Raw genomic sequence first — 19103 nt, forward strand, 5'->3', positions numbered from 1 at the left:
AGCATTGTTGCATTATTGTTAATGATAGCATTGTTTAAAACCTGTTTTGTGTTCTATTTTTTGTGTTTCAGTTCCCTTTTCCTGCCAAGACAAGACTAACTATTGCAGTCTCGTTAAACGACTGAAGATGTGTCGACTCCAAAACTACGCCGAACAGTGCTGCTATACATGTAACACAGAGAATGAGAGTTGAAAATAATATCCAATGAACAGTATAATAACTTTAATATATAATTGTAACACCACGTATACCCAATGCAATGTGGAGACTCTGAAATTAATATTTACAAAAACAAATTTTATTTGTTGGTTCTTTGATAGGTGCAGTGTTTCTCTTTGCTTTGAGTATACTGTTTTCATGAGAGTGGGTGGTGTAGTTATGACTATAAGAAGTGGTCTGTTTTCTTCCCAGCTGCATTGTACAAATATCTATGGAATGAAACACTAATAATACTATTATTGTATGATTTTGTCAAATTATGTCATTTTCAGAAAGTTTTTTTTTCAATGTGCTGAATCTGATTACCAATTTAGAAAAAAACTGTTGCAGTATTTATAAAACTCTATCAATCATCACCCAGATTTTCACAACCTTTAATAAACAACTGACTGTACTAACATTATTGTGGTTCTTATTTCAGCCTTGGATTTGAGGTCATTTATCCTAAATAACACAGTTCTTTGACAGTTGGTTGACAAATATTTTGAAAATGATAGTATTTTTATTTTAATAAAAAATTTATTATTATAATTAGCTGATTTTATAAGGAAAGTGAATTATAATGATTTCTTGCTTGTACATACGTATAACTGATATTGTTATTCATGATATAGCAGTTATGTTTTTTATACTTTTTATAGAAATATTAATAACAGTGTCAATGTTTGTAATGCTCGTAGGTAAGACAAATTATTATCAATTTAAAAACTTTGGATTTTGTATGTATATTCTGCAAAATGTGTTTTGTAATAATAATAATGATGATAATAATGATGATAATAATTGCAGTAACAACTGTTAACTGCTTAATTCTTTCAATTTGTCATGGCGTCTATGAAGACAACATTTCGCAAAGGTTGCTGACACTCCATGACATGTAACTCCAGAACAATTTTCACCGACTTGCGAAAAATTCGTCTCTCACGAAATTAAAGCAATATACAGTCAAATGCATTGTTCTTGTTCTAAATAAAGTTCCATCGTCAGGAAGCCATTATTATGATTGAAATTCAAATTGCGAAGAGCCAATCACAAATGTGTAATCATAGCTGCACAACATTGGTCATATTTCTCAAATGAGTTTTGAAAAAATTATGGAATCAGTTTTTATACATTTATTAGTAACAATGATATTGTGTAATTTGTTTGAAATTTTTTGGTGAAACTACTGTAAATATGTTAGCATTTACATATGTAATCTTGGTGCTTTTCTTTAAGTTGTGGTCTGAGGTACAGGATTTGGAAAATATCTCAGACTTTGACTTGTATGGCATATGTAGCACATGTGATGTGGTTTCTATGCTCTGTATCATACAGGTTTCAAAGCTGTGGGTTTTGAATGACCTGTTTACTTGTGTAACCCTTTTACCTACATTATTAACTGTTGTATCCTTCCACAAAGTAGGTCCATGCAATAAACGTCCACTCATTTGAATAATAGTAAGTGAAAAGTAAAATTATTTGTATGGATGATGTACACAGTTCTTCTCAGTTTGGGGGGGGGGGGGGGGTCCAAGTCAGACCTGGTACCCTTGCTGAAGTACCGGTATAGCTTTTCAAAAAAGCCTACAAACACGTACTTGTTGTTGTGAAATTATACCCCTTTTCAAGTGCAGAAACTTAAAATAGATACCCTTTATACATACTAAAATCATACTGTTTTCAAGTTGAGGTAACATGCATTCACAAGATTCCTTTTTTAACACTTTATTACTATATTATAAGTTACATCCTGTTTCAAGTTGCAATAGGATTTACAAGCAAGCTATCATAACAATTTCCCACCCTAAACATGGTACACGCGTCAAATAACTAAATAACACCCCTCTTACACATTTTTTTTACTTCGGCTTGCGTACCATATTTTATTCAGAGAGACCCCCCACCCCATCCAGGGCTATTTCATGATTGATAAAATTTTAGTGTGATTGAATGTCTCACTGTTTAAAGCGGGGGGAGTCGTGACCAGCGCATGCATCAGATGGCATAGTGTGTCTTTATTTACAAACAAGTGTCTACCCATGAGCCTTTGCATTTTTAGCATTATGTTGTTATCGTCGAAAGGACTCAATTCCCGCATGTGCGCCTCAATTCCCGTGCGTGCGCAGGTGACGACCCTCTAGCTTAAGGGCCTAAGAGAAATTGTTTATACAATGTGTATATGTAGGTCAGTAGTTATAAAGTTACTTTATTAAATTTAATATGCAATGAAGATGATCTTGCGAGTTACGTTTATCGTTCCGTCTGTACCTTTCAAATATTCTGCGAGATAATCGTGAACTGAAAATCACCACACAACTTCATATTGAAATCTCCATCACATATATTGCATACCCTTCTTTCAACTCTTTGATTGTCTTAAATGACTGCAAAATGTTATGCAAATCTGTAGGAAACCACCAGATACCAATTTTTGATTGGGACCCCCCCCCCCCATAATAAATTTTTATTTTCATCTGTCCCTGTCTAATGCATAAATATTAAATATAACATTCCCATTTAACAGAAAAACCCAGGAGTTTACAAAATATCCAATTAGTACATTGCAGTAAATACAAACTTTATAAAAGCTTTATATAATGCTTTTGGTCGGTAATGTGAGGGTGCTTACACTGATGGCAAGTCTGTTGGGATTTGGCGGTCGCATGACTTTCGCTTTCATCCCTCGTTTACGCAATTTATATTTATTATTCCAGAATTTTTCATCGGAAACGCAACAGACTGCAAGCAAGTCTAATAATGCTGTTCAAACACTGGTAATTGAGAAAAACTATACATCTGTGTTTTATATTGTGGCAAATAATTATGTCTAGTAAATTCAATAAAATTTACTGTACGTTTTCCGGTTATATTCTTGCTTTAACTTTATTTGTGCGGATTAAATGTAATGCTACGTCTCTGCATGTTTACCTTCATTATTCATAAACAAAAGTCCACCATTTTTGATGAAATGAAACTGTTTTTTGCTGTTCAATTTCCCAGAACAATACCATATCTTCTCTATTAGTACTGCATGTACTTGCATACTATTATTATACATCTGTCACCGTAATGCCGTAAGTTACAACGTGCCATAATTTTGCGGTATTTTACGGGTACATGTATTTTCATCCTACCATATAAGGAAATGCAAATTCCAAATACGAAATGATTACGTGCGTAAGCGTCCTCTAATAATTAAAAACAAACATGGTTGCCATCAGAGTTTGACCAGACTCCACACAAAGAAGTTCGCTGATTCTGTTCTAAACTTGTTAGATTTCGGCATTCCCATGATGTATCCTTGAAAGGAAAAGATGTATAATAAGGTTATTAAGAGAATACCTCAAAGTATGCACTCATACAGTACGCCGTGCATCGACCTCCACTGCCCTTTGGTAGATACAGCTGTACTGTCTTTGTGCATACTTTGAGGTATCCTCGTAATAACCTCGTAGTATATTGATCTTCCAGTATACTGTAATATAATTTTTGTTTTATATGCACTTCTAATAGAACAAGTACGGTATATACCAATCAAAACATTCGTAGACCCAACAATGTGAATTTAGGGTTGCAATAATTTTCAGAAAATTTGTTGTCATAAGGAGAGATATTTTATTCATTTTTAATACCTGCTTATATAATTTCTAACAATAATACTTGTGTACAGTTCATATATTGTTGAGAGCATACTTGATTTTGCCAAGCGTACATTTCATTTAATCTTTATTAAAGAGTTTCAAGGAAATTATTCTCTGGAACAAGGTCTCTTTTATGCACATTACCCAGTACTAGTAAGGGACAACGTCAAAAGATCGATGTCAGATAAAAAACTTATTTGCCTTAGTTTGGGGGTGGGGGGTTTTGACCTCAACAAGTTTCCATCCTACAAAAACGATTTTATTTCTTAATGAAGTCAAAAAAATCTTGTAGTATTTGTAGTTCGTTTTTTTTTCTATCCAATCATGAACAAAAATAACAGAAAATGAAAAAAACACATCCAATACAAAAAAATGGTTTGGCTCGAGTGTAAAGTTTGTTTACATCCCCCACCCCCTGACAACCAACTGCTATGCCATACTACTGTCCGATTATCAATTTGTATTTAATGTATTTAGTCTGACGCCATGGTCAATATTTATCAATTAAGTTTCAGTGGGGGGTAGGGGAAAAAACGAAAGGAATTAAGTTTTTTATCCTACATTGAACTTTTGATGTTGTCCCTAAGGTTTCATTATTGAAATTTTTGAATTTAAATACACTTGGTGTAAATGAACACAAACAATCTAACTTTTAACAAATAGTTACTGAATGTCAATATTCAGTTATAATAACCCAAAATGGGAAATATAATGTGCCTTGGACAATAATCCTTCTGAGGGTCATTAAAACTGAATATTGACGGATATTAAAGTAACTATGTTTTATTTCATTACTGAGATTAAGGGCAGTATAGATAATATAGTCAAGCACCAAGCAGTATCTGACTGGAAATGCTAAGGAGTGCAGCTAAATCACAACCCACTTACTGGTAAAATTACTGAAAAGATTTCCAGTCTCTGTTTACATGTTGCATTCGAAAAAATAGTTTTCTTCTTACATTGAGGGCAGTGTAGATAATACAGTCTAGCACCAAGCAGAACCTCGCTAGAAATGTGTAGGGGTCGGCATAGTTAGTCAGTCACCGGTACTCATGTAATATGTAGGCGAATGTACCGGCTACTGACTAACTATGCCGACCCTACTTTAGGTCATTTGTTATTATCCAAGAAACATTCCATTTCATAATCTGGGGGTTAAAGGAAATAGGTAAAGAATTTAATGAAACACATTTTACATAAACACATTTTACCAAATTTTTTTTCTGGAGATTGTGGGGGTAATTTAGTAGTTTTAATATCCGCTCTCCCTGTTTGTTTTTTCCAACTTACCTTGGTTCGATCATTCATTGGTCCCTCTGTTACCAAAACATGTCTGACCTAAGCGGTCAACATTGTTTCCATTCGTTGGCTGAGGGGTCTCAAAAGATGGCGGAGTTCAGTAACAGGTGGTGAAACCATAGTAATGCATCAACGCTGTTTTCACTCATTTTGATGTTTTCGATCACATTCAATTAGATTATGTCAGCACAGTGTACGAAATGAATGCTGCGGAACTAGAAGAGCTCATAAAAACGGCTAGGGATGGACAACAAGATGTTTTAAACTTGAGCCATCGTGAGCTCACCGTTCTTCCGAGTAGCATTCAGAAGTTGGTATTTGTCAAAAGGCTTTTGCTGAACGATAACAAATTACTGATGCCGCCGACGGAACTGATCGAACTAGAAAATTTGCAAGTCTTAACTCTCGATAACAACAATCTCACTCTGTTACCCACTGGGTTCGGTCGTCTGAAAAACTTATCTTATCTGAATATTAGCCATAACAAGCTCGCTTTCCTGCCGCCAGAAATCGGCGACTTAGTCAACTTGATCCAATTATGGGTAGTTGATACTGGACTTATAAACCTACCCCCGGAGACCGGTCTTCTGCGAAATCTACAGAAACTTGGTGCTAGAGACAACGCAATCAGCTCTTTACCCAAAGAGATCCATCAGATGCGTAGCTTGCAATGGCTAAGTTTGGCACGGAACAATCTATCAGAACTAACAGATAGCTTTGGACGGTTGCCCAGTTTGACGTATCTCGATATTAGCCACAATGCGTTTGACCAAGTGCCGCCAGTTTTAGGCGAACTTCAGACTCTTGCATCTCTTAGAATACAAGGCAACGATATCACTACGTTACCGGATGAACTGTTAATCGGTCTTTCACGCCTCACTAAATTAGATTTGCGAGACAATCCCATGACTAGTAGACCACCTCATTGGAAGGTAAGTAACATTTAGCAGGGAAATTATCTCAATATCAAATTGCATTAATTACAGTGCATTATTTTTGACAATTTTTTCCTGGGAAAGGCTTTCCATCTTTTTTTGGGAAAAGTGGTAAAAAAATGTTAAAGGTGGACAATTAAGACAAAATAAAGCACAGACCAATGAATTATTTTATTATTTTCAATACAATGAAAATGTGATGGGGTTCACAAGGACCAAATGTATAAATTAACTGTACATGATTTTATATTTTCCGTTGCTGTAGATGAAGAAAGCACATACTTCTGGTTGGAATACTAACTAAGTCTAAATTTTGGACAGTATTTTCTAATATATGCTGTCCATAATGTATGGTTGAAAAAAAATTTGCACAGATTTGAAATATATTGATATTATATCTCTTGTATGTAATTTAGAATATCTGCCTTACAAATTACCATATTGTCACAATGAAGTAAACATCACATGGTTGCATAGCGACTAATTTTTCCTTAAAATATTTTTGCAGTCAAGAGTTAAAGTCAAAATTTGTGCATAGAACTTTTATGTATTTTTCAAAAGTCTTGAGTTGTACCTGCTGAATATTAAACTGAGAATTATAAGCAGTGTGATGAAAAAGATCAGGATAAAATGAATAAATTTACACTTTTTGTTTGTTAGGGTTTGGAATTCATACTTCTTGGACCGAGTCCATCAGAAGAGTCTGTGGCGACAACGTCCAGTGATGAATGGGATGATGATGATGATGAAGAGGTGGATATTCTACTGAGTGGTGATGAAGAGGAAGAAGAGGGGGAGGAGGAAGATGAAGACGAGGAAAATGATGCTGGACTTAGGGGGTCTAATACAGTAGGAGATGAATATGATGCTCACAGATAAAGTGGTTGTTTGTTGTCTTTAGTTAGGGGCCGACTATTTGATATCCTGGGGGACAGGAAGATTGAAATGAAGCCTACTTTTTTTCCCCTATCTGATACAGATTTTTTTTTTCGGCACACCTTGTCTCTAATTTTTAAATACATATAGTGTAGGATTGTTTTTCAAGCATTGTCATAGAATTTTCTTTTTTACAAAATCTTCCTGCCCACACCCCCCCAGGATATCAAATGCTCTACCCCTTACATACTACCGGTAATGTCAAAATGATAAAAATTAACATTTAGTTTTCTGATGATGACAACCAATGCATCCTATGGGCCATGAAGCTCACCTGTGACTCGAGCCTCATATTCAGAACCCCAGAATCTGATTCAAAAATCAAAAATCTTGTTCAGTCTAAAGAGGTATCAAACAAACATTGCAGAGGTATTATCTGAATTTCACTGCTCTGTGGTTATCTGTCACAACCACCCAATCCCTATCTGTAAAAAAAAAATCCCACCCCAGCTGTGGATTAGCTTATAGACATTTAGATAGATGTCCTGCAAATAATCCACAATCTTTGAGAAGTATGTGTTGTGTTGTTATTTCCTCATCTGACCTGAATCTGAGATGTGAATCTAACTTCATACTTATTTCTGGTATCTGAGTAGTACTGTGGAAGGAGAAATATTCACTGGGTTTAATATTTGCATGTTTGATGTTGCAGCCATATTCACTAGGATTTTTAATTCACTAGTTTGTGGGGGAAAATGATACAGTTTGTGGCTAACTTTGCATATTCACTGGGATTTAATTCAGCACATTTACCTGTCGGGAAAGTAAAGCAGAAATAAAGCTTAGTTAATAATATACAGTACCCTTTAGCTGCAATCTGATGGCTCCTAAGACCTCCTAGCTTTGCTATTATAAATACTAGTATTTTCGCAAGACTTGATAATTCATGGCAATTATTGAGGAACAAAATTGGGTAAATTTTATCATCTCAGCTTAATACATGAAAACTTTGTGAAATATTGACTAAAAGGTTACAACTTGATTAAATAAAATGCAATTCTCATGAAACTTTTTCCAAGCATCTCATTTGTCAGAGAACATGCATGTTTAAACTTTTGGGCACCATTTTCAACCTTGGGCACCATCTACAAAATGATTGTGTGCAGTTTGCTTCTCCCCACATGAAATGGTACACCATGGTAAAAATTGACTAACTTTTTGATCAAAAACTAAAAACAATATCTGAATATGTCTGTATGGTCCAAAATTATGATGAAATTTAGTGACAATTTCACAAAATGTGAAAATGTTTGCACTAAATTTGGGTGGAAAAAATATCTGACACTTGAAATGTTAACAAACTATTATTTTCCATCTGATGCAAGGGAATCATATCAAGTATGACAGAGCAAAAACTTCTGTACTTTATTGCTCATGATTTGTTGTAACTATGCCAAACATTTACAATAAGTTGCAATTAGAAACCAAAAATACAATCACGCAGGTCAGCAATCTCTTGGCTTGTGGCAAGAATATAAGGTTATTACGAGAATACCTCGAAGTATGCACGAAGACAGTACAGCTCAGGTATCGACCGACGCGCAGCGGAGGCTGATGCGTACGTGGCATACTGTCTGAGTGCATACTTTGAGGCATTCTCGTAATAACCTCATTATTATACATCTTTTCCATGGGAATGCCGAAATTCAAAATGTTTAGAACAGAATCAGCGAACTTCTTTGCAAGGAGTCCGGTCAAACTCTGGTGGCAGCCATGTTTGTTTTCATTATTAAAGGACGCTTACGCACTTAATCATTCCATGTTTGGAATTTGCATTTCCTAATATGATAGGATGAAAATACCCCATAAAATAACGCAAAATTACGGCACACTGTAACTTATGGCATTACGGCGACAGATGTATAATAATAAATATAAAATACTGTGAAATTAATAATTTTTATAAAAAATAAATTTTGTACTACTGAAAATTATGTTTTTGTTTAGATGATATTTTTACATTTTGAAGTCTTGCCACATCTTGTATTCTATTTTGTTTCCTGATTCATTGTTATGGTAACAACAGATACATGTAGTCACAATATAAATTTTTTATAAAATTTTCTTGAAACAACTATCAATATATTTCCATCTTAATTGAGGAGATTAAATCACTGATTATTTTTGATTCTTTAGAGTTATGTCAGACTCAATTATTGGCCCCCAACCTAAACTTATTTCATTGGTGTCAGTTTTCACATGTTACAGTTGTTACAACAGAACTTCGAGCAAACATGTTGTCTGTAATTTTGATAGACTTCTGTAATTGATTCCTAACTTTTCTAGTGAATTTATTAAATGTTGTCCTGATTGTTTTTCAACATTGTAGACAAAGCGTAGATTGAACAGGCAGATTACCCAGTGTGATCAAAGTTGAGTCATCATGTCATACACTAAGGTTTACATGCATGAAAAAAATCAAACTATAATCTGATCTTTGAAAATGTCTATACAGTGGACACAGTTCAAAGTATTGTGACCATACATTGTGCTATCATAGAAATCTTGAAATGTGTCTAGAAATAGCCTCTCTGTAAAATATATCACAGAATGTTTCTTGCTTACATGCATTTGACGTGCATTCTCCATGTTTCAAGGCATTGACGAAGTGATGTTGACAGTGTACATGGCAGTAGTTAAACTTTGATTACATAATCAAAAGTGTTTGTGATGTATATTTTAGCGACACCTAGTCTGCTGGTTGTCTACAATGTTTCAAAATTGATAACAATCAGAACAATGAGTAAATTTTTTAAAAATTACAGAAGTGTATGAACTTTTGAGACCACAGTTACGCTTGAAGTTCTAAGGTAACAACTGTAATTATCAGTATATTAAAGTTAAATATGTAAATCAGTCAAAGTCATATTAAAGGGCGGTAGTATGGGTCCCATATAAACAAAGATGGCGACCTTGATTGTTACGTAGATCAACGAGTACAAACTGATACGTTACTAAGCTTTAATTAGGTATTTTTTTTAGGTGATTGGAAGGTATCAAAGAAGTCACCGGCGGTAATTAGTTCAAGACGTGCCCATGCCAAACCTCATACTTGTGATTTCCATTAGAAGAGTGCATTTAGTTGTGAGAACATCAATGTTTGCCAACACAAATGTCACACATGCGCAGCACGACGACTACCTCCCTTTAGTCATCAAGAAAACTCACAATGTTATATACACATGTAGTTATAAATGAGGAAATACTGTACTTCATTAAATTATTAAAAACAAATCAACCCATTTTACTTGAACTGTTTGCAAACATGTACTTCTTCATAGTATTTAAATTAGGATCCAGTTACGTTGAGTTTTCATTTTACTGCTGTTTGTTCTATGCTGCCTGTTTAAGTTACAATGCCCAGATTTATCTAAAAAAGTAGTATGAGAACAATCAATTCTCAAGTTTTTGTTGTTGGTGATATGGTATGAAAACATATACTCTGCCTGACTGATTATTTGTTTTCTTACTGTCAATTCGAAATCTGTTTTAAAACATTTGTAACTGTTTAGTGCCAAAGATAACTTTCATCTCCTTTCGCTAAACCTGCGTAATGTTTTACTATATTTCTTGTTTTTGAATTTGTTTCTGTAGACAAAAAGAACTTACGTCTATTTGGTACAAAAGTAAATAAAAAAACTGCAGTTAAAAAATGTGGAAAATGTTTGTGTGTGGAAAAAATCATGACGTTCAAAAAATGACCGGTCTCGTATTATGTTGACTTAATTTGCCTCAGTGAAAGCAAAGATACTGTAAATCAGTTAATTTAAAATTTTTACGATTTGGCCATTTGTCATTTTGATAAAGTCAATGAGTCTTAGAGATTCAAATTAACCTTCTGAATCCATGCCAAAATTGCGAGGGACTGAAAATTCTGCACATTCACAAGAAGTCTGGATCAGAATTTTTGAGAGAGTATGAACAAAATTATGCAAGTTATTTTGCAATAAAGGTGACAAAAGTTGGTGTTCAAAAATGACTCAATGACTTAAATGACTCAATCATCACCGACGTGATACACTGACCACCATCACAACATAGTCTTACTACTGTAAAATAGTTTATTTTTGCTTAGAATTTATTTCCGCTGAATGGATGATTCAGTAGAAATACAATCCAGTGAGTATACCATATTTTACATTAAACTCATCAAAAATAAATACCATTCAAAAAGTCTTTTCAGTGAAAATTAATAACAGGTAAAATAAACAATTTTACTGATTCTCCATTGCACACATGCTTAAGTTTGATGATTACGCTACAATTTTTGTACAAAATGTTTTGATATACAAGTATTTGTGTAAACCATGGCTAATTTGTAACAGGTTATATGATGTTAAAAAAAAACACTAACAATGAACACAACAATTGTTTTATAAAATAGGAATGTTTAGTTCCCCAAAAAGTTCTTGTGTGTGCTTTGCCTCCAACAACGAAAACCTGGTTGTTTGAGAATTCTGGTTAAACTTGCATTGAATACATTTGTTTTTTTCATTTACAATTTTCAGTTCTGTTCTTTTTTTTCAATATTGCTAAAATGTCTATGAACCATGTATTTTTCTAAATGTGAATTTATACAAATTTGTAAAAAAAAATAAAAACGCTCTGTACATTTATTATTTTACTTTTATTTGAATTGTCAGTGCTATGCATTTTATATTTTTATGCCATTTCAGTATTACTAAAATGAATGAAGTTGTGAATTTATAAAATTTTAATAAATAAAAACATTAGTACTGAATCTCTGAGGTCATTGGGCGAGTGGAGTTATGTTTTTGTTTGCATCTTCTGTAATACTATAAAATTGCAATGGATAGGTAAATCTATATTATTTAAAAAAATGAAGAAGAAAAAAGCTTTTGAAAGCATAAAAGCCATACATTGTTACTGCAGTGTAAAAATTGCACAGATTTGTGTAAGCAATGTTTGAATGTATAGGCTGTGACACTGCAATGTTTACATTTTGGCCAACCAGTATGCAAATGTATAACCAATGTAACTCAATGGCAAGCAATCCACCATGACAACATTGACATAAATTGTATCATTAACAGGGACACTTGCATAAATGTTTAATAATGAAAGTAGATCATTTTTGTCACTATTTCACAATAATTACAACTACAGTAACAGTGTAAGAGAATTTTTATTTAACAATATCCGAAGCTTTTTTTTCATCAATTTACATGAAGATTCAGTCTTTGGTTTCATGTTTATTTCAGTTTCAACTGATTTGATATGAAATTGGGTTTACAGCTAGTATACTTGTCCACTAGTCCACTAGATTAGCAATGAATTGGTCTTCTGGGATACTAGTAGTTCACTGTTTTAGCAATGAATTAGTCTTCTGTGATACTAGTAGTTCACTGTTTTAGCAATGAATTGGTCTTCTGGGATACTAGTAGTTCACTGTCTTAGCAATGAATTAGTCTTCTGGGATACTAGTAGTTCACTGTTTTAGCAATGAATTAGTCTTCTGGGATACTAGTAGTTCACTGTTTTAGTAATGAATTAGTCTTCTGGGATACTAGTAGTTCACTGTTTTAGCAATGAATTAGTCTTCTGGGATACTAGTAGTTCACTGTTTTAGCAATGAATTAGTCTTCTGGGATACTAGTAGTTCACTGTTTTAGCAATGAATTAGTCTTCTGGGATACTAGTAGTTCACTGTTTTAGTAATGAATTAGTCTTCTGTGATACTAGTAGTCCACTGTTTTAGCAATGAATTAGTCTTCTGGGATACTAGTAGTTCACTGTTTTAGCAATGAATTGGTCTTCTGGGATACTAGTAGTTCACTGTTTTAGCAATGAATTAGTCTTCTGGGATACTAGTAGTTCACTGTTTTAGCAATGAGTTGGTCTTCTGGGATACTAGTAGTTCACTGTTTTAGCAATGAATTGGTCTTCTGGGATACTAGTAGTTCACTGTTTTAGCAATGAATTAGTCTTCTGGGATACTAGTAGTTCACTGTTTTAGCAATGAGTTGGTCTTCTGGGATACTAGTAGTTCACTATTTTAGCAATGCATTAGTCTTCTGGGATACTAGTAGTTCACTGTTTTAGCAATGAGTTGGTCTTCTGTGATACTAGTAGTTCACTGTTTTAGCAATGAATTAGTCTTTTGGGATACTAGTAGTTCACTGTTTTAGCAATGAATTAGTCTTCTGTGATACTAGTAGTTCACTGTTTTAGCAATGAGTTGGTCTTCTGGGATACTAGTAGTTCACTGTTTTAGCAATGAATTAGTCTTCTGGGATACTAGTAGTTCACTGTTTTAGCAATGAATTGGTCTTCTGGGATACTAGTAGTTCACTGTTTTAGCAATGAATTAGTCTTCTGGGATACTAGTAGTTCACTGTTTTAGCAATGAATTAGTCTTCTGGGATACTAGTAGTTCACTGTTTTAGCAATGAATTAGTCTTGTGGGATACTAGTAGTTCACTGTTTTAGCAATGAGTTGGTCTTCTGGGATACTAGTAGTTCACTGTTTTAGCAATGAATTAGTCTTCTGGGATACTAGTAGTTCACTGTTTTAGCAATGAATTGGTCTTCTGGGATACTAGTAGTTCACTGTTTTAGCAATGAATTAGTCTTCTGGGATACTAGTAGTTCACTGTTTTAGCAATGAGTTGGTCTTCTGGGATACTAGTAGTTCACTATTTTAGCAATGCATTAGTCTTCTGGGATACTAGTAGTTCACTGTTTTAGCAATGAATTGGTCTTCTGGGATACTAGTAGTTCACTGTTTTAGCAATGAATTAGTCTTCTGGGATACTAGTAGTTCACTGTTTTAGCAATGAGTTGGTCTTCTGGGATACTAGTAGTTCACTGTTTTAGCAATGAATTAGTCTTCTGGGATACTAGTAGTTCACTGTTTTAGCAATGAATTGGTCTTCTGGGATACTAGTAGTTCACTGTTTTAGCAATGAATTAGTCTTCTGGGATACTAGTAGTTCACTGTTTTAGCAATGAGTTGGTCTTCTGGGATACTAGTAGTTCACTGTTTTAGCAATGAATTAGTCTTCTGGGATACTAGTAGTTCACTGTTTTAGCAATGAATTGGTCTTCTGGGATACTAGTAGTTCACTGTTTTAGCAATGAATTAGTCTTCTGGGATACTAGTAGTTCACTGTTTTAGTAATGAATTAGTCTTCTGTGATACTAGTAGTCCACTGTTTTAGCAATGAATTAGTCTTCTGGGATACTAGTAGTTCACTGTTTTAGCAATGAATTGGTCTTCTGGGATACTAGTAGTTCACTGTTTTAGCAATGAATTAGTCTTCTGGGATACTAGTAGTTCACTGTTTTAGCAATGAGTTGGTCTTCTGGGATACTAGTAGTTCACTGTTTTAGCAATGAATTGGTCTTCTGGGATACTAGTAGTTCACTGTTTTAGCAATGAATTAGTCTTCTGGGATACTAGTAGTTCACTGTTTTAGCAATGAGTTGGTCTTCTGGGATACTAGTAGTTCACTATTTTAGCAATGCATTAGTCTTCTGGGATACTAGTAGTTCACTGTTTTAGCAATGAGTTGGTCTTCTGTGATACTAGTAGTTCACTGTTTTAGCAATGAATTAGTCTTTTGGGATACTAGTAGTTCACTGTTTTAGCAATGAATTAGTCTTCTGTGATACTAGTAGTTCACTGTTTTAGCAATGAGTTGGTCTTCTGGGATACTAGTAGTTCACTGTTTTAGCAATGAATTAGTCTTCTGGGATACTAGTAGTTCACTGTTTTAGCAATGAATTGGTCTTCTGGGATACTAGTAGTTCACTGTTTTAGCAATGAATTAGTCTTCTGGGATACTAGTAGTTCACTGTTTTAGCAATGAATTAGTCTTCTGGGATACTAGTAGTTCACTGTTTTAGCAATGAATTAGTCTTGTGGGATACTAGTAGTTCACTGTTTTAGCAATGAGTTGGTCTTCTGGGATACTAGTAGTTCACTGTTTTAGCAATGAATTAGTCTTCTGGGATACTAGTAGTTCACTGTTTTAGCAATGAATTGGTCTTCTGGGATACTAGTAGTTCACTGTTTTAGCAATGAATTAGTCTTCTGGGATACTAGTAGTTCACTGTTTTAGCAATGAGTTGGTCTTCTGGGATACTAGTAGTTCACTATTTTAGCAATGCATTAGTCTTCTGGGATACTAGTAGTTCACTGTTTTAGCAATGAATTGGTCTTCTGGGATACTAGTAGTTCACTGTTTTAGCAATGAATTAGTCTTCTGGGATACTAGTAGTTCACTGTTTTAGCAATGAGTTGGTCTTCTGGGATACTAGTAGTTCACTGTTTTAGCAATGAATTAGTCTTCTGGGATACTAGTAGTTCACTGTTTTAGCAATGAATTGGTCTTCTGGGATACTAGTAGTTCACTGTTTTAGCAATGAATTAGTCTTCTGGGATACTAGTAGTTCACTGTTTTAGCAATGAGTTGGTCTTCTGGGATACTAGTAGTTCACTGTTTTAGCAATGAATTAGTCTTCTGGGATACTAGTAGTTCACTGTTTTAGCAATGAATTGGTCTTCTGGGATACTAGTAGTTCACTGTTTTAGCAATGAATTAGTCTTCTGGGATACTAGTAGTTCACTGTTTTAGCAATGAATTAGTCTTCTGGGATACTAGTAGTTCACTGTTTTAGCAATGAATTAGTCTTGTGGGATACTAGTAGTTCACTGTTTTAGCAATGAGTTGGTCTTCTGGGATACTAGTAGTTCACTGTTTTAGCAATGAATTAGTCTTCTGGGATACTAGTAGTTCACTGTTTTAGCAATGAATTGGTCTTCTGGGATACTAGTAGTTCACTGTTTTAGCAATGAATTAGTCTTCTGGGATACTAGTAGTTCACTGTTTTAGCAATGAGTTGGTCTTCTGGGATACTAGTAGTTCACTATTTTAGCAATGCATTAGTCTTCTGTGATACTAGTAGTTCACTGTTTTAGCAATGAATTAGTCTTTTGGGATACTAGTAGTTCACTGTTTTAGCAATGAATTAGTCTTCTGTGATACTAGTAGTTCACTGTTTTAGCAATGAATTAGTCTTGTGGGATACTAGTAGTTCACTGTTTTAGCAATGAATTAGTCTTTTGGGATACTAGTAGTTCACTGTTTTAGCAATGAATTAGTCTTCTGTGATACTAGTAGTTCACTGTTTTAGCAATGAATTAGTCTTCTGGGATACTAGTAGTTCACTGTTTTAGCAATGAATTAGTCTTCTGGGATACTAGTAGTTCACTATTTTAGCAATGAATTAGTCTTCTGGGATACTAGTAGTTCACTGTTTTAGCAATGAATTAGTCTTCTGTGATACTAGTAGTTCACTGTTTTAGCAATGAATTAGTCTTCTGGGATACTAGTAGTTCACTGTTTTAGCAATGAATTAGTCTTCTGGGATACTAGTAGTTCACTGTTTTAGCAATGAGTTGGTCTTCTGGGATACTAGTAGTTCACTGTTTTAGCAATGAATTAGTCTTCTGGGATACTAGTAGTTCACTGTTTTAGCAATGAATTAGTCTTCTGGGATACTAGTAGTTCACTGTTTTAGCAATGAATTAGTCTTCTGGGATACTAGTAGTTCACTGTTTTAGCAATGAATTGGTCTTCTGGGATACTAGTAGTTCACTGTTTTAGCAATGAATTATTTTTCTGGGATACTAGTAGTTCACTGTTTTAGCAATGAATTATTTTTCTGGGATACTAGTAGTTCACTGTTTTAGCAATGAGTTGGTCTTCTGGGATACTAGTAGTTCACTGTTTTAGCAATGAATTAGTCTTCTGGGATACTAGTAGTTCACTGTTTTAGCAATGAGTTGGTCTTCTGGGATACTAGTAGTTCACTGTTTTAGCAATGAATTAGTCTTCTGGGATACTAGTAGTTCACTGTTTTAGCAATGAATTAGTCTTCTGGGATACTAGTAGTCCACTGTTTTAGCAATGAATTAGTCTTCTGGGATACTAGTAGTTCACTGTTTTAGCAATGAATTATTTTTCTGGGATACTAGTAGTTCACTGTTTTAGCAATGAATTATTTTTCTGGGATACTAGTAGTTCACTGTTTTAGCAATGAATTAGTCTTCTGGGATACTAGTAGTTCACTGTTTTAGCAATGAATTAGTCTTCTGTGATACTAGTAGTCCGCTGTTTTAGCAATGAATTAGTCTTCTGGGATACTAGTAGTTCACTGTTTTAGCAATGAATTAGTCTTCTGGGATACTAGTAGTTCACTGTTTTAGCAATGAATTAGTCTTCTGTGATACTAGTAGTTCACTGTTTTAGCAATGAATTAGTCTTCTGTGATACTAGTAGTCCGCTGTTTTAGCAATGAATTAGTCTTCTGGGATACTAGTAGTTCACTGTTTTAGCAATGAATTAGTCTTCTGGGATACTAGTAGTTCACTGTTTTAGCAATGAATTAGTCTTCTGGGATACTAGTAGTTCACTGTTTTAGCAATGAATTAGTCTTCTGTGATACTAGTAGTTCACTGTTTTAGCAATGAATTAGTCTTCTGGGATACTAGTAGTTCACTGTTTTAGCAATGAATTAGTCTTCTGGGATACTAGTAGTTCACTGTTTTAGCAATGAATTGGTCTTCTGTGATACTAGTAGTTCACTGTTTTAGCAATGAATTAGTCTTCTGGGATACTAGTAGTTCACTGTTTTAGCAATGAATTGGTCTTCTGTGATACTAGTAGTTCACTGTTTTAGCAATGAATTAGTCTTCTGGGATACTAGTAGTTCACTGTTTTAGCAATGAGTTGGTCTTCTGGGATACTAGTAGTTCACTGTTTTAGCAATGAATTAGTCTTCTGGGATACTAGTAGTTCACTGTTTTAGCAATGAATTGGTCTTCTGGGATACTAGTAGTTCACTGTTTTAGCAATGAATTGGTCTTCTGGGATACTGGTAGTTCACTGTTTTAGCAATGAATTAGTCTTCTGGGATACTAGTAGTTCACTGTTTTAGCAATGAATTGGTCTTCTGGGATACTGGTAGTTCACTGTTTTAGCAATGAATTAGTCTTCTGGGATACTAGTAGTTCACTGTTTTAGCAATGAATTAGTCTTCTGGGATACTAGTAGTTCACTGTTTTAGCAATGAATTAGTCTTTTGGGATACTAGTAGTTCACTGTTTTAGCAATGAATTAGTCTTCTGGGATACTAGTAGTTCACTGTTTTAGCAATGAATTAGTCTTCTGGGATACTAGTAGTTCACTGTTTTAGCAATGAATTAGTCTTTTGGGATACTAGTAGTTCACTGTTTTAGCAATGAATTAGTCTTCTGGGATACTAGAAGTTCACTGTTTTAGCAATGAATTAGTCTTTTGGGATACTAGTAGTTCACTGTTTTAGCAATGAGTTGGTCTTCTGTGATACTAGTAGTTCACTGTTTTAGCAATGAATTAGTCTTTTGGGATACTAGTAGTTCACTGTTTTAGCAATGAATTAGTCTTTTGGGATACTAGTAGTTCACTGTTTTAGCAAAGAATTAGTCTTCTGGGATACTAGTAGTTCACTGTTTTAGCAATGAGTTGGTCTTCTGTGATACTAGTAGTTCACTGTTTTAGCAATGAGTTGGTCTTCTGGGATACTAGTAGTTCACTGTTTTAGCAATGAATTATTTTTCTGGGATACTAGTAGTTCACTGTTTTAGCAATGAATTATTTTTCTGGGATACTAGTAGTTCACTGTTTTAGCAATGAGTTGGTCTTCTGGGATACTAGTAGTTCACTGTTTTAGCAATGAATTAGTCTTCTGGGATACTAGTAGTTCACTGTTTTAGCAATGAATTAGTCTTCTGGGATACTAGTAGTCCACTGTTTTAGCAATGAATTAGTCTTCTGGGATACTAGTAGTTCACTGTTTTAGCAATGAATTATTTTTCTGGGATACTAGTAGTTCACTGTTTTAGCAATGAATTATTTTTCTGGGATACTAGTAGTTCACTGTTTTAGCAATGAATTAGTCTTCTGGGATACTAGTAGTTCACTGTTTTAGCAATGAATTAGTCTTCTGTGATACTAGTAGTCCGCTGTTTTAGCAATGAATTAGTCTTCTGGGATACTAGTAGTTCACTGTTTTAGCAATGAA

General features: G+C 34.3%; 2 protein-coding genes across 5 annotated transcripts in view; both read left to right on the forward strand.

The window, feature by feature from the left end:
- The window catches only part of LOC102800798 (ADAMTS-like protein 1), a 68459-nt gene extending 64493 nt beyond the window's left edge, over positions 1-3966 (forward strand). For all 4 annotated transcript variants that reach the window (XM_085506958.1, XM_085506959.1, XM_085506957.1 and 1 more), the window contains one exon: positions 72-3966. In XM_085506958.1, the coding sequence (XP_085363084.1) occupies positions 72-193 (122 nt within the window). In that variant the 3' untranslated portion in view covers positions 194-3966. The remainder of the gene's footprint in view (positions 1-71) is intronic.
- A 1267-nt stretch (positions 3967-5233) lies between these two features.
- Positions 5234-11629, forward strand: LOC100375245 (uncharacterized). The gene is made up of 2 exons (XM_002740522.4): positions 5234-6074; positions 6738-11629. The coding sequence occupies exons 1-2, from the start codon at positions 5343-5345 to the stop codon at positions 6954-6956; spliced, it is 951 nt and encodes a 316-aa protein (XP_002740568.1). The 5' UTR covers positions 5234-5342; the 3' UTR covers positions 6957-11629.
- The last annotated feature ends 7474 nt before the right edge of the window (positions 11630-19103 follow it).

Source organism: Saccoglossus kowalevskii, chromosome 13 (genome assembly GCF_978046115.1).
Source record: "Saccoglossus kowalevskii chromosome 13, keSacKowa6.1, whole genome shotgun sequence".
NCBI lineage: Eukaryota > Metazoa > Hemichordata > Enteropneusta > Harrimaniidae > Saccoglossus > Saccoglossus kowalevskii.